Below are 20,386 nucleotides of genomic sequence, written 5' to 3'. Positions count from 1 at the left end.
AGATAATTAATCTTATAATTAATATTATGTGCTAACGCAGGAATGCTTTGTCTGCGTTATGACCATTCGATAGGTAAAACAAGTGCACATGATTTTGAATTCTTTTATTTTCAAGTTCCCATCGTGGATCGGCGAACCCAAACATGGATGTAAAAGAAGTTCTCCTAAATAAGACACACTACATATCAGCTATGAAGAGTAACACAATATTTTATCTAAAACCAATTCAATATGCGTCACTATTTATTGTTGAGATAAATTTGTTTAAGTTCTACTTTTTTTTTTAAATACAACTGCACTTGGTCGGATGGGTCAATAAATTAGAAGAAATATCAGGTGATTAGTTCAGAAAGTAAGGCGAGCAGTTCTGTACAATATTTGAGCCTGTATTCTAGTTGATAGAGTTCTAGGTTCAGTAAGTTGTAAGTTTGTTTGTTATATATTTTTAGTTAGAGTGTTAATTCATATTTGTTAGTATATGGAGCTATAAATATATGATCTGGTTGTAGGCTGTTGTATATTCGATTGACGTCATATATGGTATGAGGCGCCTCATATTTACTTAGTACAGAGTACTTATTTCATTTCATTTTATTTATTTACTCATTTTTTGTAAATGCATTCAAATTAGAGTTTATCCAGAATCCGGTTATCCTGAAATTTCGGTTGGTAAAATACATTGTTGAAATATATTACAAATTTATTTTGTCGTCTATGCATGATGCAATTGGGCCGGGTCATTTGTGGTCCGATTTATCATTTTTATGTTTTGTTCTGTTTGCATAGTTACACTCCCCGTCATTATCAACCCCATGGCAGGAAATGAAGCAGAAGAAAAGAAGAAAATCGTGATTGTTGGAGCTGGTTTAAGTGGTAAATATCTAATTGATAAGTTTTGTAATTCTTTGAATTGCACTGTTTTTTAAAGTGCAGCATAGAAAGGGATTGTGAAAAGTCATCTGGTGGTAGCTCGATTTTTAGATTAATAAAAAAGAGGATAATTGAAGGCTCTTAGTTTGACCTTGATGACTTACGATCCACATAGGGAGGTCCCTGTCCTTCGTTGTAAAAAATCAAAATTTGTGATGCCACTGGAAACAGATTGCACCAGAAAGTGGTCAAACCACTGTACTGCTAGTACTGCAGACTTGTGGGGAAGGTAATTCCACCCAGAAAAGTGAAATCCACCTAGAGTCACTGGATTTGTTAAAAAAAATTTAAATTTAAGATCAGAAAATTAAAATGTCATTCCCAGCTGCTTTGTACATTGTATGTAATTTTGTGTGTGCCAAAATTACATGTACATAGGGGATTTCACAACATATAAGTCAGGAAGAGCTTACCAGAAGTAGCCAACTTCTAGCATGGCTAAGTATAATTTTATTTGCATGTATATACCTTTAACAAAAACTGCTTTTTTAATTGAAAGAGTAAATATACCAGACAAATATTTAAATATAGAACAGAAAATTTGGGTACACACAAAATACATGCACTTTTAACTAACTTTGACTTATTGAGATGTGTTTTTGCAGGACTTTCTGCAGCAAAAGAACTACAGAATAAAGGCCACAATGTTGTTGTCCTTGAGGCAAGAGATAGAGTTGGTGGAAGAACATGCACAGTTAATGTGAGTATAGCTTATTTACTTATTCCTCTTGTCTCGGGTTAGAGATACATATACATGTAACTTTGGTAAGCCTGCAATATATAGTCTACCTCCACGTTGTCTGTATTTTGTCAGCTTCTGTGCCTCTCCCCATGTGAGCCCTTCATCAGTGACCAATCTCTTAAGGAGGTAGACCTAGGGTAAGGGACGCAACTCTTACAAATCATTTGAACATTTGTATTCTCAATTTTACATCAATCTCATGTAGGCACCAAAGTAACTTGGATTTATTTCATTCTGTTTCAAATGAAAGCTTGAAAGGCTATGATGAAATTGAATATGATACAAGTACATCACTAATTTCAAGAGTTATGTCCCTTACCTGAGGTCTACCTCCTTAACTTTGTTGGTAAATCAATGGACGTTTGTATTCGAGGAAAAACATGACTGTACAGTAGGCTGTTAATGTAAGTTGGCAGCATGTATTGGAATAAAATGCTAGTAAGGATAATATAAATTTACATGTTTAAGTAAATAGACCAATCAGATTTTAAATAATGAAAAAGACACTGTACAACATACATGTACATAACGAAGAAAGAAAAAACACTTATGTTTATTTAAAAAAATGTTTCATATAATTGTTATGTTTTACCAAATTTTAATTTCTGAAGATATGTCCTTAATAATTAATTCATTTTTAATTTTAATTTGTTTTTAAAACTTTGGGCTAACTTTAATAATTAAAGTGAATTTTATTATTTTGGTACATTAATTCAGTAACAATGAAATACTCTGATTTTACATCGTCATATATATGTGTCAATCAATTTATGTATCTTTTAATTTAAAAAAAAACCTAATCACAGTATCTTGTCCTGAGAGGCTGGTACCCAAGTAATTATCATCATTTAAACATGGACGCATGCTAAGAGCATTTATTTAACGCACGATACAAGTGTTCATTTAAACGCAGGCTGGGTGCATTCATTTAAATGCATGATAGGAGAGTTTGTTTAAACGCATGATACAGTGTTCGTTTAAATGTACCATAGAAGCGTTCGTTTATTTTTATATTTTGATTATTTCCTTGATTCAACTGTTATTTTCATATTATTTGCTATTATTAATTTATATATTTTCATTAATTCAATTCAAAAGCACGCTGTGAGTATTCATTTATCGTGTGTTTGGTGAGCATTTAGCATGCGTTTAGGTATCGTGTATGCAGGAAACCTTAACGTCTCAAGGAGTGTACGTGTATATACATGTAATGGGTACTAGTACATATATTAATCTTAAGGTCTTATCTTGCAATCATCATCTTCATATACATGATGTCAAATACAGCTATGCTGTATTTGTGTTCATGTACATTTTGCCTGTATTGTTTATGCCACATCCATAATTATGTAAGATTGCTATAAAATTAGGGGTTCCCCGTGTGTTTGGTGTAATAATTTGAAATAAATTTGGCAGGGCACAATAGGTATAATATATCGATAAAACAACTATTTCTATCTATATTTAAAAAGATTGTATCATTCTATTTCTTTGCAAGATAAAAATAGTATTAGGTATTGTTGAAAAATATACATGTAGCCTGCAGTTTTTGCCATTGTCAAGGGACTGGAAAATGCTTGGCAAAGCCGAGCAGTTTGCCCAATCCCTACACACAGGCTGTCATTTTTAACAATACCCTTTTATTGTACATACATGTATGCATATGTAGTGAATAAAACTAAATGTCAAGCACTTTAATTTTGCAAGGTCTTATTAATCTATAATTACTAACGTAGTGTATTTTACAGGATCCAGTTCATGGAAAGTTAGACTTAGGTGGAGCATATGTGGGACCAACCCAGGACCATGTTCTGAGGCTTGCTGAGGAGTATGAGCTCAAACTTTATTATGTCAATGAGAGAGAACACACTGTACTTAATTTTCAGGTACATTTATACATGTACATGTACTGTCAAGTGTGAACATACACACACTCAGTCACACTGAACATATAATTTGCAGTAGAAGAAATTTTAAATTGTAAATGTTTGAAAAATGATTTTCAAAGGAAACATTATTTTATACATTTTCATTTGTCGCAAAAGTTGATTTGGATTTGTATGGTAGCTAACTAGGACAAGATGTATGATTTGGATTGATGTAAAATATATGGCTGTTATTACAAGATTTAGAAAAATACTTATGAATTGAATGTGAGGTACATGAATTAACACTAGTATATTTGAATAAATTGTTAGATTGTTATACAGAATCAAGTTTTAATGTTGAAAAATAAAGAATAACTGTTGTGTCACAAGGGTTCAAATTTGTAATGGTCTGAAGTCTCTGACCCTTTATTTCTGACCTGGGACCTTTGAAATGTTATTCACCTACATTTGTAAAAAAGTAAATTTTCATTGGCACTGTATATGTGACTTTGTGTTATCCGTAAGTGGACCATTGACTTGATTGGTTTGAAATTTGAACAAGTTCAGGACCTTCTTCTCCTGAAAGTAAATTTAAACCCCTGTGTTAGTAATTATTGTTTGCATTTATGATTATGAAAAGAGATGTAAAGTTATTTTTACTGCTATATTGTGCAACATTCATATAAAAGATTAAAGCAATGCAAGTTATATTTATTTTATGGACCGTTGGACAACCTTGTCACATTTTCACATTACATGTAATGGAATAAGATACTAGAATCTTAAAGTTTATAATTTTAGGTTTACATTTCCTTTTAACCATTGTAGTATTCCTGGTTAAAATTTAAAGGAGTTATTCCCAACATCTGGAACCCATTGGTATTACTTGATTTGAACAATACAATGAGAACCATAGACAACATGGCTCTACAGGTAAGGTCTGACTCTTCCATTTAAATCAATGTATCAATTTGCACTTATCTGATTGGTGCAACTTTCAAACCCATATTTTCAAAATTTATTACATGTAATCCTGGTTGCTTTAGCTATTGCATATTAGTTCATAGTTTAATACCTTCTGATCAGTTTTGAACAATATACAGTAAGTTTCAGCTATTATTTATGTACACAAATATGATTGAAATTTTTACAATTATGAAAATTATCATAATTATCATAAAGGCTAGTTCAAGTTTTTTTAATTACAACTTAGTGGCATTGAAGTAGCAATTTCTAGATTCAAGATCGTGGTGACTGTGTATCTCATAATTTTATACCCCTACACAAATTTTAACTCCATAAAATATTCTGTACATTGATCTTTATTCAGCCTGTGCCTTTATTTTCAGGTGGATGTTTTTTTCTCTTTGATCTTTATATTCAGCCAGTGTCTCTATTTTCAGGTGTTTTTTTTCTATATCTGATCTTTATTCATCTTTTGTCTCTATTTTCAGGTGGTGCCTTTTTAGATCAGAATATGACAGAAATTCAGCAACCTGCATATCCTTTAAAATGTTAATTCTGAAATATTTTTGTAGTGGACTTGTATTTATTTACAATTCTTCAAATATCCTTGTCCTTATATGTTTATGTAATAGCAAATATTCTTTTAAAGTTGTAGTAAACAATTTTTTTCTTAATATAGGTCCCTAAGCATGCACCATGGATGGCAAAGAAAGCTAAAGAATGGGATAGCATGACATTCAAGGAGTACTTAGACAAGTTATGTTGGACAAGGTATAGCACAGCAATAATTAGGTTTCTATAAATATTTGGGTCATCACGGTCCCTAGGTCACGCAACTTAGCTTGATTTCGTATCATTTCGGACTCATTTGAAGTTTGCCGATCTAAGCGGATTGACAAACTGTTGTGTTAGTTCTAAAAAGTCAAGTACATTTTGCAAAAAGAAAACACTTATTTTGCTAGTAATATTCAAATGTACAATGTCAAAAGATGTGAATTGGAAAAGAACATGAATGTATATTATCAATCATCATCCTGGCATAGTCTTCCTTAATGGACCTAAAATCTTCAAGTTTCAGCTCATTTAAATTTGTGATTTTTTTTAATTTTGAACCGTCCATACATATATCTATACCAAAGTTTATAGTAAAAATGAGAAAATAATGGATTGATTTGGAGTTAAGTTCAGTAGAGCATTGAATTTATCTGGATGTTGAAAGCAAGCCAAAATCAGTGGAATATTTGATGATTAGCAACTTTGAAGACTTCAGTCTGCGAAGAAATTGTGGCTGTCTAATGTTACTGTGCTGTCATTGTCAGCATCTTTGTTGTCTGTTTGCAATTCATATCTGGACAATAACTTGAGTAAAAGTGAATGGAACTTTATGATATCATAAATCACAAGGTGTAATACCACAGGTTTCATTGGATTGGTTGCCTCAAACTGTTTTAAGAATTAGAAATAAGCATTTTCATGATTACGTCAGAAAAATAACTCAAGTAAACTTAGATTGATTTCTTAGAAACTGTACCTGTACAAAAAGGTATCACTCATGTACCACAAAAGAAAGGCTCGGTATTGATACAGTACATGTATGGGATAAACTTCCCATTTTATGGGGTATGGGGCAATGGGTAATAAGGTATCGGGAATAGGGTAAATGAATAGGGCAATGGGAATGGGGCATGGAAATCATTTTGATAGGTCAATCAAACAAATTGTTCTGCCTTTTTTTGCAAGCTATGTACCTATCATAATTCTATGACAGCAATTAAAATAATTTTTAAACAAGCTTGTTTTAGAGTAATTTTTAATTATTACAGGTGTCGCAGTTCATTATTCATTGACATTTTTTTTTAAATATTAACCGGAAGTACATTTGTTATTGATTGAAAATGTTCGTGCTCATACGATTTCTAAACATAAATCATTTTTGAAAATTTATACTAAAATAATTTTGTGTCGTCGGAGAAACTCATATGATTTTAAAATATTGACAAATTATACACATATAGTAATAATAACAAGACCATTTAAAAAAAAAATAAAATGTTGATTCCCTTTCAATTGGCACCACTATTGCAATTAAAATTGTTCGTACCCGTACAATAATGATACAGACAATTTTTAAAAATTTTTTACATGAATTTTAGACTTATAGGTATTTTAAAAGTGTTATTACACATACACTTAGTAAAAATATGTCATTTTGAAGTTTTTTGACTGAAATATGAGTGTCGCAACCACCAGCTGGATACTAATATTGCCATTTTAAATATTTTTAAAAATAACTTTTGACCATTTTTGCAATTAAAATTGTTCGCACCCACACAATCTGCAGAAATATGTCATTTTGGGGAAATTTGACTGAAATTGATGTGTCAAAGCATCACACATGGCACTTTTTTTTGACAATTTTAACATTTTAAACAATAACATAAGACCATTAAGGATATATTTAGTGTTTGCATTCATTCAATTTGCAAAAAGTATCAGATTTTCAAGAATTTGTTTTGAAAGAGTAATCAAGGGAACCAAGGTTATAGCGGTAATCAAACGAATATAATCCAGGGACAAAGACCAGACATGGAAAACAGACACACACAACAAAGAACATAAAGTAACTAAAATCATACATACAAAGTAACAAAAGAAAATGAGCCACTCGGACTCCACTAAAAACTGGGAGCATGGACCAGGTGCACCGGTAGGGTAAGGATCCTCTGCTTTTCTAGAAACACTTGCCGAGTTGCTCATAAAAAGTAAAGTCCGGGGTAAACAAACGAGGAAAGGTAAACTATGACCCGTTGAATAAATCAGTTTTTATGATGCTGATGGATACATCATAACGATCCACGAGTTCATGATGACGACCATAAAACTTCTGTAGTGATGACTTCAATCTTGTAGCAACATAACCCTGTTCCAGAAGCCTATTTGTTAGAGTTCTACTATTTGTTAGCGCGATACGAAAAGTCTGCGTAGTTTCGGCAAGCTCTGGCATAACGTATGAGTTGTGATATGAACACTCCATACGCAGGAGCCGAAGGGATGTTGCCACAGATGAAAGGAAAGTTGACAATTTTGAACGAAAAGTCATCACGTTTGTCGTAAAGTTTGGTCAATAGTTTTCCTTTACCATTGATTTCTTAGTGTAGGTCAAGATATGAGGCTGACTTCGCAGTGTCTGTAGTATCCTTTATCTCAAGTTCTTTTGGGTAGATGCGATGTATCAAATCCCTGAAATTAGGATTGTTTAAAGATAATACGTCATCTATATAGCGGAAACTGAGATTGAAGGATCTAGCCAAACGATATTCTTTCTTTCTGAAAACTATGTATTAAAGCCATCAACATAATAATGATATAGACAATTTTAACATTTTTTACATTAATTTCAGACTTATAGGTACATGTATATTAAAAGTGTTCGAACACATACACTTTGCAAAAATATGTCATTTTGAAAATTTTTGACTTAAATATGAGTGTTGCAACCACCAAACGGATATAAATATTGCCAGTTTTAATATTTTTAACAATAATTTTGGACAATTATTGAAAATGAAATTGTTCACACCTTTACAATCTGCAGAAATATGTCATTTTTAAGAAATTTTATTGAAATAGATATATGACAGCCACACATATGATGCTTATATTAACAATTTTTACATTTTTTACAATTATTTAAGACCATTAAGGTAATTTTAGTTATTGGCACTCATTTAATTTGGAAAAATATCTCATTTTCAAGAATTTGGTTTGAAATATATGTAAAACAACAATCAACAAAAATCTTATCTGGACAATTTTAAGATTTTTAAGAATTATTTTAGAAATCAAATTCATTCACAATTTAAACATATATCTATAGTTTTAAGAATATTGTGCATGATTATTTCTCATGCAGCTGGGAGTGGGAATAATACATGTAAACAATGCAAATATCACGTGATTTCAGTAATTCTCGAACTGGACTGCAAGATTCTAAAATCAATATTGATTGCACAAAACTTTTTGCATCCTAATGCATTATATGTGTTTGATAAAACATTTACATTACTTTTTTTTTCTTTTCAGAATGGGGAAAGGCATTTGACAATGGGAAATAAGTCGATGCAATGGGGGATGAAGCAATGGGGAATGGGGCTATAGGAAATAAGGTATAGGGGGATGGGGCAATGGGGAATGGAGGATGGGGCAATGGGGTATGGGGCAAGTGGAAAATTTATCCCATACAGGGACTGTATTGATTTGGGGGGATGTGACTGAAACCATTTACAAATGAAGCTTTTGGATTCTGGTCAAATTCCTAAGGTGTTTATGCTTGCCCCAACTATTCAGGGATAGACCTCTGTGGTCCTATCAAGTGTGCCCTGCAAAACATTTATTTATTTTCATTCTAAATTTTTTAATGAATAGATTACTGTAAACTTTCCATGCTGTTTTTTTTTTGTTTTTTTTTTGGTCAGTTTCTGTGATCAATCTACTTTCAGGTAGTTTTAGATATGGGATTTGTTCCCAAATAAAGTATGTTCCTGCCAGATTTTTTTTCACATTATAACTCTTACTGTGGAATAAGGGAAAATAAAACTGACACAAAATTTACAGTTTTCAGTATTATCATGTCAAGATGTTATTACTATATTAAGAGTTCACAATAATACACACAAAGCAAATTTTAATAACAGACCAATTAACACTACCCATCAAAGTTTCCTTGCTTATGCCCCTGTAGAGTACTTTGTTTTATGCCCAAAAAATTTATCATTAATTACTTGTAATCTTGAACTGACTTTCTTCCAGATTTGTAAAAGACACTGTAAATGTCTATGTGAAAAGTTTATTCTGCGTAGAACCATGTGAACTGTCTCTTTTAAGTGCCCTTTGGTACATACACTCTGGAGGGGGTGTGTCCAGATCTTCCAGCATAACAAATGGAGCTCAGGTAAGTTTATCAATATTTTATGTGTCTTTGAGACCTTCAAGTTTTAATCATGGAGTTCCAGTAAGTACATGAATATCAGTAACCTAAGAGGGGGTGTGTCCAAATCCTTCAGCATCACTGATATAGCTCAGGTAAGTATATTGATGTCTTAAATGGCAGTGTGTTTAAATCCTTTTGTTCAAAAATGCATTTCTTTGGTTGTTTTAACTGCCTGTTAAATATTTGATAGATGAGACAAATGTTTCTCTATGATTTGGTAGTTTTATCTACTTCTTGGATGGCAAGATATTTGTGGTTTCCTTTAAAAAAAATAGAAAAAGAAAAAAAAATAAACAATAGTCACCCACAGTAGCGATCAAATTATCAATGAAGCCAAGCAATTGGCAATATTTGCATTTCCCACCAACCCACAATGTTCACTGACATCTATATATGTTTTGCTGGAACAGCCCTTACAAAAATGAATGTAAATGTACAGGAAATACATTTCTCATCATATTTGGGCATAAATTATTGGCATGGGTTAAGGTACACATATCAGCATTATCACAAACAGTTGTTAGTAAGATAGTCTCATTTTTTAGAACTCTGTGTTTTGCATTGAAGCAAAATTTCAAGCTGTTTTGATGTGCTGCAAGTCCTATGACACTAAGAAATATATGGACTGGTTGGTGGGCCAAAAATATTTATCTCAACCGATGTGTAGCTTAGGTTTGTTAAATATTTTGGGGCGGCTAGCCAGTTAATATATTGCAGTTTTATGCATGGTATCATGAACTTTTTGTTAAATATACTTAAATATATTTAATATTTTTGTTATATTATACTTTATAAATATAGTTTACACTGGAGTCCTCATCTGGAAGATACATAACTTTGTAAATTATGGCATCACATTCTTAATTAGAGAATGAGGTCCCATTATAGCATTAATAATATATGGGCTGGCAGATATATCTTAGAATGTAAACAAAAAATCCTAACAGTATATTATTGAACATTGTTGATTCTTAAGCAAAGTCTAGTCAAGTAAATTTTATTGAACAACATTTGAAATAATTCCATGGAGCATTTAATACTGATTTTATAGTGATGAAAATACTATAAATGCATAAATTTTCTCTATTTTGGTGGAGGAGAAATAAGTGCAAAAAAATGTACCAGTGAAATTGATTTTTAACAGCTTAAAATGCTTATCTTTTTTTGAAACCACAAAAATTGTTATCTAAGAATATTTTCACTGGGCAAAATCTGTGAAAATTAACAACCATGAAAATTAATATGTTTACATAATTTTAGGTTAGTTTTATTTTATGATTTTATTGTAGGAAAGGAAATTTGTGGATGGCAGTCAGACACTTTCACAGAGAATAGCAGGAAGTTTAGATGATCATGTTAAATTGTCTTGTCCTGTTGATAGTATAAAACAATCAGAGGGTGGAGCTTTGGTTACAGACAGACATGGTAAAACATACCAGGTAAGTCATAGTTAATCATGCAAAGTACATTTAATAATGGAATCATTCTTATGGGCTGTTATGCATTTTATGAGTGAACTATAAGATTTCTCCTATCAAACTAAATGCAAAATTTTAATTAAGCATGAGCCATGCAACATAATGTTATTCACTTTTTATACCCTACCACATGAAGTGGCCAGGTATTATTTGATACCCTCAGAAAAGTTGCATGTCTGTCCCTCTGTCCATCCCCAGGCAGTTTTCAGATGATAACTTAAGAAAATATTGAAGGATCTTTTTCAAACTTTGTATAAGTATCATAAAAAAAGAGATCAAGTTTGAATGCCCTATTTTTTCTAATATCAAAAAATTGTAAGGATGATGTTGTCAACTACCTTATGTGTTCTGTTATGTGACAATGATAATGTCATCAAGATTTTCAACCAATCATTATAAAACAACTTAAAATATCACTCATGAGATTTTCAACATTAAGAGATGACTGAATGTACCAGCACAAATTATACATCTGGAGGCTGCTATTTCCAGTTCAGTCTTAAAAAAAATTTCCACAGTGTAGAGGAATTACTAAACAGCAAGAAAAAAATCACATTTGGACAAATAATGAATTTTAAAGTAAGAAAATTGTTCTTGGTACTAAAAGGGTTTGATCTATTGCATTTTTTTTTTAAATGTTTGCTATATTTTGCATACAAAAATTTGTGAAGAGGTCATTTTTAAGCTTTTTTACAATTGGTTTCGGTACATCTAATTTGTTTTTGTTTTAGGCAGACTATGTTGTTTTAGCCATTCCTCCATCTGTATGGAATAAAATAAACTTTGACCCTCCATTGCCAGGTGACAAGACTCAACTTGTTCAGCGTATGCCAATGGGGTCCATTATTAAGACAGTAACTTATTACAAGGAAGCTTTCTGGAAAGATATGGGTTGGTTTAGATACTTGCACCAATAATTTTTAAGTTAATAGTAAAATTGAAAGAAAATGTAGCATTTAGCGAATAAGTGCACTTTTGGAAATGCAGTAAACCAACTTACTTTTGCAAGCAACTTATTTTTGCTACTTTGGGGAGCATGAAAATATCTTGAAAATAAATTATCACAAACAAGTCCCTTCATTCTTCATGAAAAACATGTTTTATAAATGTGTTAGCTGCAAAAAAAGATAGTGTTAAAATCGCTAACCTTAAAAGCAAAATTAAGTATCTTTGAAAACAAAACTTTCCACTGCAGGTACTTCTAATTGATTTGTTTCTTTCATCAGAACAAAGATGTGTAGTAATCAGATTGTGCAAAAACCCACAAGTTCTTAATTTTTTTCATGTAAATTAATTGATTGGACTGGTCATCTAGGCATACCTGTAACTTTAAATACTACGAGAGTAATCATTTCATGGATTATGATAAGATCATGAAGACTTTACCCAGACTAGACACTGTCAAAAAATGTAAAGAAATCTTTTTAAAATAAAATTCTGACACTGCCTATGGTAGAGGTAATTCATGGTGTAGAATTGTTACACCCACTACATATGCTATATATTTATGTAATTATGTTCATTTCTGTATTCAGATTTGTATTTTTGAGAAAACCGTACATTTTTTTTCCATTAATATGAACCAAATGAAACAAAATTAAGAAAGATAACTCTTACAAAGTGCCAATTTCACTCACAATCTATATAATTGAAATAACTGAGTCAAAGTATGACCAGTTTTGTATTTGTTTCTGAATTGGAACCACCTCCTGTCTGATGTTTATAAAGACAGCTACTTAACAGAGAAAAGACATTTATACACATAATTCTACACAGTATTCCCGCAAAAAAAGTAGAGCTGAACTGTAATTTTATCTGTATTTTATCATATTTGTATTTTGCACAACACATTTTACCATTTTATTAATTTTATTAGATATGTGTGGTAGCCTGATTTCTAACCATGGTCCAGTAGCTTTCTGTATGGACGACACCAAGCCAGATGGATCTCATCCAGCCATCATGGGATTTATTTTGGCTAGTGAGGCCAGAGAATTAATGCATCTGACAGAGTCCGAAAGGTGTGGTTAGAATAAGGAAGACCTGTCAACTCTTAAGCATTATGGGAGTGACTCCTACATAACCAACGAAACATTTAGAATGTCTCACATATAATATTTGATATGCAGAAGGTTTTGGTTAAAATTACTATATTTTCTGTAAAAAAGAAATTTGTGAGTTTTTACCAAAAATTGCTATAACATAAAAATCTCACACAGTAGATAGTGTAAATGGGGGAGTATCCCCCACATGAACAGTTACAAAGATTATAGAGTATGATAAAGCTCTATCAAAGGTGTGACAAACATACAGAAAACAATGCTTGTATTACAGATGCAAAATCCCTGTTCTGTCAATAAAATATGTGATAAATTTCATTTTTTCACATGTGAAATGAATTCTTTATTTTCACTCTTGGACTTTTCCTTTTCTTGCAAACATATCAATCTACTGATCATAAAATTTAAAATTTATGTTTGAAATTGACAAAATCTATATATGATAATAAGATAATTAATTTGTATAACCAAAGTATTCATGCCAAGAACAATTGAAAATTTTGAAAATTAAGTACCAGTCCACATAAAAGTCAGAGACTGCCAATGATAAAGTGATTCATGGTGTATAAAAACCAACCAAACAAAAGATGCTTTTTCAGTCTACATATGCTACACTTTCACATAACGATAGTCATTTCTGCATTCAGATCTGCACTTTTTAGAAAATCATACCCCATCAATCAAATGAGCCCACATCCAGAATGATAACTTTGCAAAGCACCAATTTCATGTACCGGTACAATCTGTATAATTTTTACCTCGAAACCTGAAGAACCAAATAAAAAACTGACTGGTTATATAATCAGTAACTGTTTCTGAACAAGAAATAAAACTGAATTCGGAGGGTTTTTGACAAGCATGAATCACCTTCTGTCTGATTTTTGGAAAGACTCTACTTAAATTATGCATGGAACATGTGGGCTTGTTGAATTTGGATATTCTTCCAAACTCATTATCATATTTTGCTTATTCACTGCTTCCAAATAATTTTCCTTTTTTTCTTCTTTGTGTTTACATTGGATTAATTCAGAAATTCCTTCCTTGTATAAACATTGCTGTTGCATGGCTTGACCAGTCAGGAAAGTCATGAAAAATAGCAATACCAGAATGTCATATATTTTCTGAATCAGTCCATTATACCATTCTTTAATGTCATAAATGTCTGATGGATATGCTTATCAAACAGGGTTAAGTTACCTCCAAAGTAAAGTCACCTAAAAACGTCTGTGCTTGACATCTGATATTTATTTCTGGCTTATAGTGTGTTGATCTCCATCATGCAGACAGTCAGATTCCATGACATTAGACATGACATGAGAATGTCTCTCTTTATTCTAAGAAAAGCTAAATTTGAATTAGTTTTTATAATGTTTGCTACTGTATCTCTGAACTAAACATATATCTTTTGTTACAGAAAGGAGCTTGTGTGTAGACATTATGCGGAAGGTTTCAGATGTGACAAATTTCTAGAGGTATGAATAGAAAAATAAGAAAACATAACCAATAGTTAAATCCTAAGTAATACATAAAATCAGCCCTGGGGGCAGTGCTGATCAATACACAACAGGAAACAGACAAACACCTTTCAGTTTTATGGTAGTGTACAAACCAAAACCAAAATAAAAAAAGAAAAGCAACCCGAACAAGTTCTTTCTTTTATTGAAGTAGAATTATAGTTTAGATTGTCAGAAATCTTAGTGGTCTGTTTTGTCATTTTGATATTTTTCTAGTTTCCAAATGTTTTCCCACTAATATCTAAAAAAAACCTCCACAACACTGTATATTGAAAGTATGTAACAATAAGAGAGAAGTTAAGTTATGTACACTAAGAGACTGGGACAATATACGCAACATATTGAGTTCATGGAATGCATTAGCAATAATGGATGAAGTTTAAATTTGCCATAAAAACTGTTAGATTGACACAGTCCAAATTTTTGATAAAGTTAACTAGGCTTATTTTGTACTCCAAAACCCAGTTTTTGTTGGTGACTTGATGCTTAAAAATTGTGATGGAGTTCAATATTTTTTTCTGTTCTTTAAATGGTTTTTGTTTTCCGGAAAGATTAAAATTACAGTTCCTGAACTTATTTCCATTTTTTTTTCATATGTTTTTTACTTGTTTGTTCTAAATTTAAATATTTTAGCCTATAGGATATAGAGAGAAAAATTGGATGGAGGAAGACTATTCTGGGGGTTGTTACTCTGCTGGGATGGGACCAGGTGTTGTCACTTCTATGGTCAGGTATGTATTTCAGTGATATACATTTAGCAACTCCTTTAACAGTGGTACAGTTGATGCATACTAATTGATTAAAGAAGTACAGTGTCATTTGAATTTAATCCATAACCTAAGATACATTTCAAAATATATGTTGTATTCTTTTTTGAAATATTGGTAAGAATTCCATACATTTAAGAAAAAAATGGGCCAGCTGTACCTTTTAAAACATAAGGAGTTTTTCCCAAAATCCTAAAAACATAGGGTTTGTGGTAAATATGAAATATGTATGAGTCATATGATTTTGGAAGATAAAAAGAGTATATAAAATTACAATGTAAACAATTAAATAACATTTTTTTTTGGAAGACATATCATAAAAAAAAACTCAAATTGTGATTTTTTTTTAACAAAGATTTAACATTAAAATGTAAATTCTAGACAAAAGCTGATTTTTTTGGAAAAAATTGTGAAAAAACACTAAAAAATACCCAGTTTAGTTGTGCCATTATGACTGTATGTTATTTTATGATTGAGTGAAAAGAATCTGGATTTGTTAAAATGCATCTAAAACTGCATCGCCAGAAAAACATATTGTTGAAAAATATAAAGGTTGAATGTTCATATTTATAGATGCCTTACAAGACCTTTTGATAAAATCCATTTTGCTGGAACAGAAACTGCTACAAAATGGAGTGGATATATGGATGGAGCAATCCAGGCAGGCCTCAGGGCTGCTAATGAGGTATACATGTAGGGCTACTATTGAGGTATACATGAAGGCCTCAGGGCTGCTAATAATGTATACATGAAGGCCTCATGGCTGCTAATGTGATATACATTAAGGGCACCTATTGAGGTATACATGTAGGCCTAAGGGCCACTAATAGTGTATACATGTAGGCCTCAGGGCTGCTAATGTGATATACATTAAGGGCACCTATTGAGGTATACATGTAGGGCTACTATTGAGGTATACATGAAGGCCTCATGGCTGCTAATAATGTATACATGAAGGCCTCAGGGCTGCTAATGTGATATACATTAAGGGCACCTATTGAGGTATACATGGAGGCCTCAGGGCTGCTAATAATGTATACATGAAGGCCTCATGGCTGCTAATGTGATATACATTAAGGGCACCTATTGAGGTATACATGTAGGCCTAAGGGCCACTAATAGTGTATACATGTAGGCCTCAGGGCTGCTAATGTGATATACATTAAGGGCACCTATTGAGGTATACATGTAGGCCTAAGGGCCACTAATAGTGTATACATGTAGGCCTCAGGGCTGCTAATGTGATATACATTAAGGGCACCTATTGAGGTATACATGAAGGCCTCAGGGCTGCTAATAATGTATACATGAAGGCCTCATGGCTGCTAATGTGATATACATTAAGGGCACCTATTGAGGTATACATGTAGGCCTAAGGGCCACTAATAGTGTATACATGTAGGCCTCAGGGCTGCTAATGTGATATACATTAAGGGCACCTATTGAGGTATACATGTAGGCCTAAGGGCCACTAATAGTGTATACATGTAGGCCTCAGGGCTGCTAATGTGATATACATTAAGGGCACCTATTGAGGTATATATGTAGGCCTCATGGCTGCTAACAGTATACATGTATACCTGTGAGCAGCAAATGGGGCATAATTGTAAGCCTGGGGGCAGCTAACAAGGTATTCATGTGAGATAAATAAGTAATAGTATCTTGCATACATGTACATGTATAATACAATTTGGCAAATGTTATGCAATTATTATAGTATAGATAGTTGTGATTGGTCTAATGTTCCTTGTGTAATGAATATTGATAATTCACATGTAAAATAAATTTGTTAATTTCAGTCTCAAACTTTAACATCACAACAAATTGTCAATCACAAGTTAAAATTTGTGTTGAAAATAACACAAAAAAGTGTATAAAATAAATGTATGATAAAAAGGATAATTCATTGTTTATTGTGAGTAATTTAATTATAATTATTTATATTGCCATAAATTGGTGATCTTGGTTCTGTTATTTACTATCATGAATTAATTTTCCTAATAGACTTTGATAACGATGAAGTTTTGTAGCATGCACTCTATCAATTTCGGTTTATTTTTCTGTGTATTTATCAAAGACTTTACCATTTTAGCTGCCATTTTTCTATAGGATAGTGTTACTTGTGTTACCAATGTTACTTTGATAACTTCATTGTTAATGTTTATTTTTTTATTATATTTTAGATCTTTTTACAAGGAAAAGTAATCATTAATGTGTAACTACCTTGTAATAGACTTTATTATTTTAATATTAAGCCTAATAATGAATGTTAATTGATTAGTAATGTTATACAAAATAACCTGGTTTGCCCAAAGGGAAACAACCAATCAGATAGGTTTTTACAAATCAAATTAAATTATTTTAGATTGTACGGAGGCATGATGGTAAACATGTGCCATGTATACCAGAAGAACCACCAGCTGTTATAAAGAGAGACTGGATAGAAGATTTGTTACCATCAGTAACACAGCTGGTTCAATGCTCTGTTGTTGTCATTGCAGTTGGCATCTATTTCTTCTATGCCATACTGGACTAAACATATACTATGAAATGATAGCTTTGTTGTTATAAATGTTTAAAGACAGAATATCAAAGGTGTAATGGTGTATTCTTTTTGAAAATGGCTATAATTGATTTTGTCATTGGGCTTAAGTTTTTTGCTGATATAAGTGAACAATTCTTTTATTCCTAGGTTGTAATGATAGTATATGAAATACCTAAGAATTCATTTTCATACATTTGTTTTTTTTTATGTGACAATCATCTGCAACTTTCCATACATATGTAATGAATTTGTTTTTTTGTAATGTATACCATTGGTTTGATTTTGCCTGTATGAAGGTTTCACGTATTTTTTGCAGCTCAGGGATTTTCTAATTTTCAAAAGCAGTTTAATTTTAATTTCTGTTGGTTTTCTATAGTGGATATAAAATCTTTTAACATTTATTTCAAGATGATATCTCCAGAAATGAGACAATTTCCAGTAGGCTTAGGCTCAATTTTTGTTCAAAGATGTAGGAGCTATAATGTAGGAATATGGCCTAAAATATCAGCTATGGTGTATTAACATAAAAGTTGTTTATGACATACTAAAATATATAAATGTTAGTTCATTCTAATGACGTCATAATGGTGCCAAAATTTTACATCATTTAGCAAAAATGCTAAAAATTGTTCAAACAACTTTATATTTTTTCGGTCTTTTCAATGCTAGAATTATCAGAAGTATTTATGTTTTCTCATTGGTGATGGATTCAAGCCTCCAATTCACAATTAAATCTTTCAACACTTTATGATTAGTTTTCAGATGAATTTAAGGCCAATGAGATCCTTTATTGCCCTTCGCCTTTGTAAGAAATGTTGGAGCACTTTTTCATGTTTAATGTGTAATGTTGTTAAATGAAAACAAATGCCATCTACTCCATTAATATGTATCAAGTTAATGTGACTTTAAGTAATATGTCAATCAAATATTGGCGATGAAATACCTAAGCATCAGTAATTGGAAAATTCATTTACATGTTCTACAAATTCCCAAGTTCATGGCCTACACAGGAAAGCAGAAAACTGAGACGATTAACATACGTATTGTAGCTAACAAAATGAAAGTATGTTTAAAAATTGGTTATAAAATCTGAAAAAAGAAAACAAGCCATCACACAAAAAAGCAACAGGTGCTCCGGACAGGTAAGCATGTCCTGCTTTCCCAGCAGCATCTGTCGCATTGTGAGTGAGTAAAATCTCACATGAGTCAAGCTACAGTAATGTAGTCAGGGCAGAGTCACAAAGATGTACCACCTAGGTGTACCAAGAGGTTTAAAAATAATTTCATTTGCTTATGCTTTAAAAAAAAATTGTAGCATATGCAAAGCATTTTTATAGCATATGCTGTATCTGGGTTTTGTTATATTTACTTACCTAAAGGTTCATTTTAAAATTGTAGCATGTATGCTGTATTTTGTCCCCCTGCCATATTGTGGAAGGAGACGGAATACCAGTGTCCCTAAATTTGTCAGTCAACCTTGACTTTATAGACCCAACTTCTCAAATACTATTCAATGGATTTTGTTAAAATATTTAAGGACTATGAGGCACTATACGTAATTGGTCTTTTTATATGAATTATTGTACTTTGTTAAATTTGTACAAGCTACACTATAAGAACATTATGTGGACACAACTCCTTGGAAACAGCTCATTGTATTTTGTTTAAATTTTTGATGATTGTAAGCTTAAGTCACCATATGCCAATGTTTAGTGATTGTCATCATATGCAGTTGATCATATTGCACTGTGATTTTAATTCCACAAATTTTATGGAAGTTATGGGACTATTGCACTTCTTGTTTTGCGGTGGCGTGGGGCACATGGATAGGCGTAGCAATCTTGAATAGTTTAATTTGTTTTTGTATGTAACTTATGCATACAGTTTTTATGCGTATGATAAGTATCAAATATAATTTTTTTGCATATATGGCAAAAACAAAATATGATATGAATATTTATTAAATAGCAGATGATCTTCTCATAACAATAACTTTGCTGGAACTACGAAAATGTATCCGCTGGGGTTGCATTCGAATGTTATTCACATTGTCTAATATCTGAAGTTGTGCATTTGATCTTTCAAGTTAAGATGTCCTCATTTCATAAAAAAAACCTTTTATTTTACTTTTCTGTTTTTTATTTTAATTATTCACTCGCCCCTTTTAGATGAAACGTTCCATAGATATGATATACCAACAACCTGCCTAGCATAGAAATGATTCTTTTTTGAAAACTTTTTTGAAATTAATCTTAGTTGACACTGTTAAGTACAACATGAAGTTATCAGTTTTTAATTAATTAATAATGCCTCATTGGTGAACAGTATTGATGATGTTAGCTTTATTAGAAATAAACTCACAGTTGGAGGGGCAAAGTATAATTTTCATTTACTGACCTTTCAAATCATACAGAAAGTGCATAAGAATAAGCAAAAAGTGCATATGCTTTAAACATGTTAAAAATATATTTTGTTCTTTCAGGATGCTAGAAAATAAAATATGACTGTATTAAAATATACAACATA

General features: G+C 31.8%; 1 protein-coding gene across 3 annotated transcripts; it reads left to right on the top strand.

The window, feature by feature from the left end:
- Positions 1 to 288: 288 nt before the first annotated feature.
- LOC148611847 (amine oxidase [flavin-containing] B-like) lies at positions 289 to 18,608 on the top strand. Of its 3 annotated transcripts, none has more exons than XM_088592794.1 (14): positions 289 to 422; positions 787 to 873; positions 1,536 to 1,630; positions 3,421 to 3,558; positions 4,369 to 4,473; positions 5,186 to 5,277; positions 9,316 to 9,457; positions 10,786 to 10,935; positions 11,706 to 11,865; positions 12,851 to 12,995; positions 14,449 to 14,506; positions 15,182 to 15,279; positions 15,889 to 16,000; positions 17,681 to 18,608. In XM_088592794.1, the coding sequence occupies exons 2-14, from the start codon at positions 813 to 815 to the stop codon at positions 17,849 to 17,851; spliced, it is 1,527 nt and encodes a 508-aa protein (XP_088448920.1). In that variant the 5' UTR covers positions 289 to 422; positions 787 to 812; the 3' UTR covers positions 17,852 to 18,608. The 3 variants fall into 3 exon arrangements, with proteins under 3 accessions (XP_088448920.1, XP_088448922.1, XP_088448921.1); XM_088592796.1 differs by having other exon boundaries at positions 15,189 to 15,279; positions 17,681 to 17,889; XM_088592795.1 differs by having other exon boundaries at positions 308 to 415.
- Positions 18,609 to 20,386: the final 1,778 nt, after the last annotated feature.

Source organism: Perna viridis, chromosome 7, assembly GCF_037379345.1.
Source record: "Perna viridis isolate PV_CMFRI_1.1 ecotype Kerala chromosome 7, ASM3737934v1, whole genome shotgun sequence".
Lineage (NCBI taxonomy): Eukaryota > Metazoa > Mollusca > Bivalvia > Mytilida > Mytilidae > Perna > Perna viridis.
This window is presented reverse-complemented; position numbering and strand designations above follow the sequence as displayed.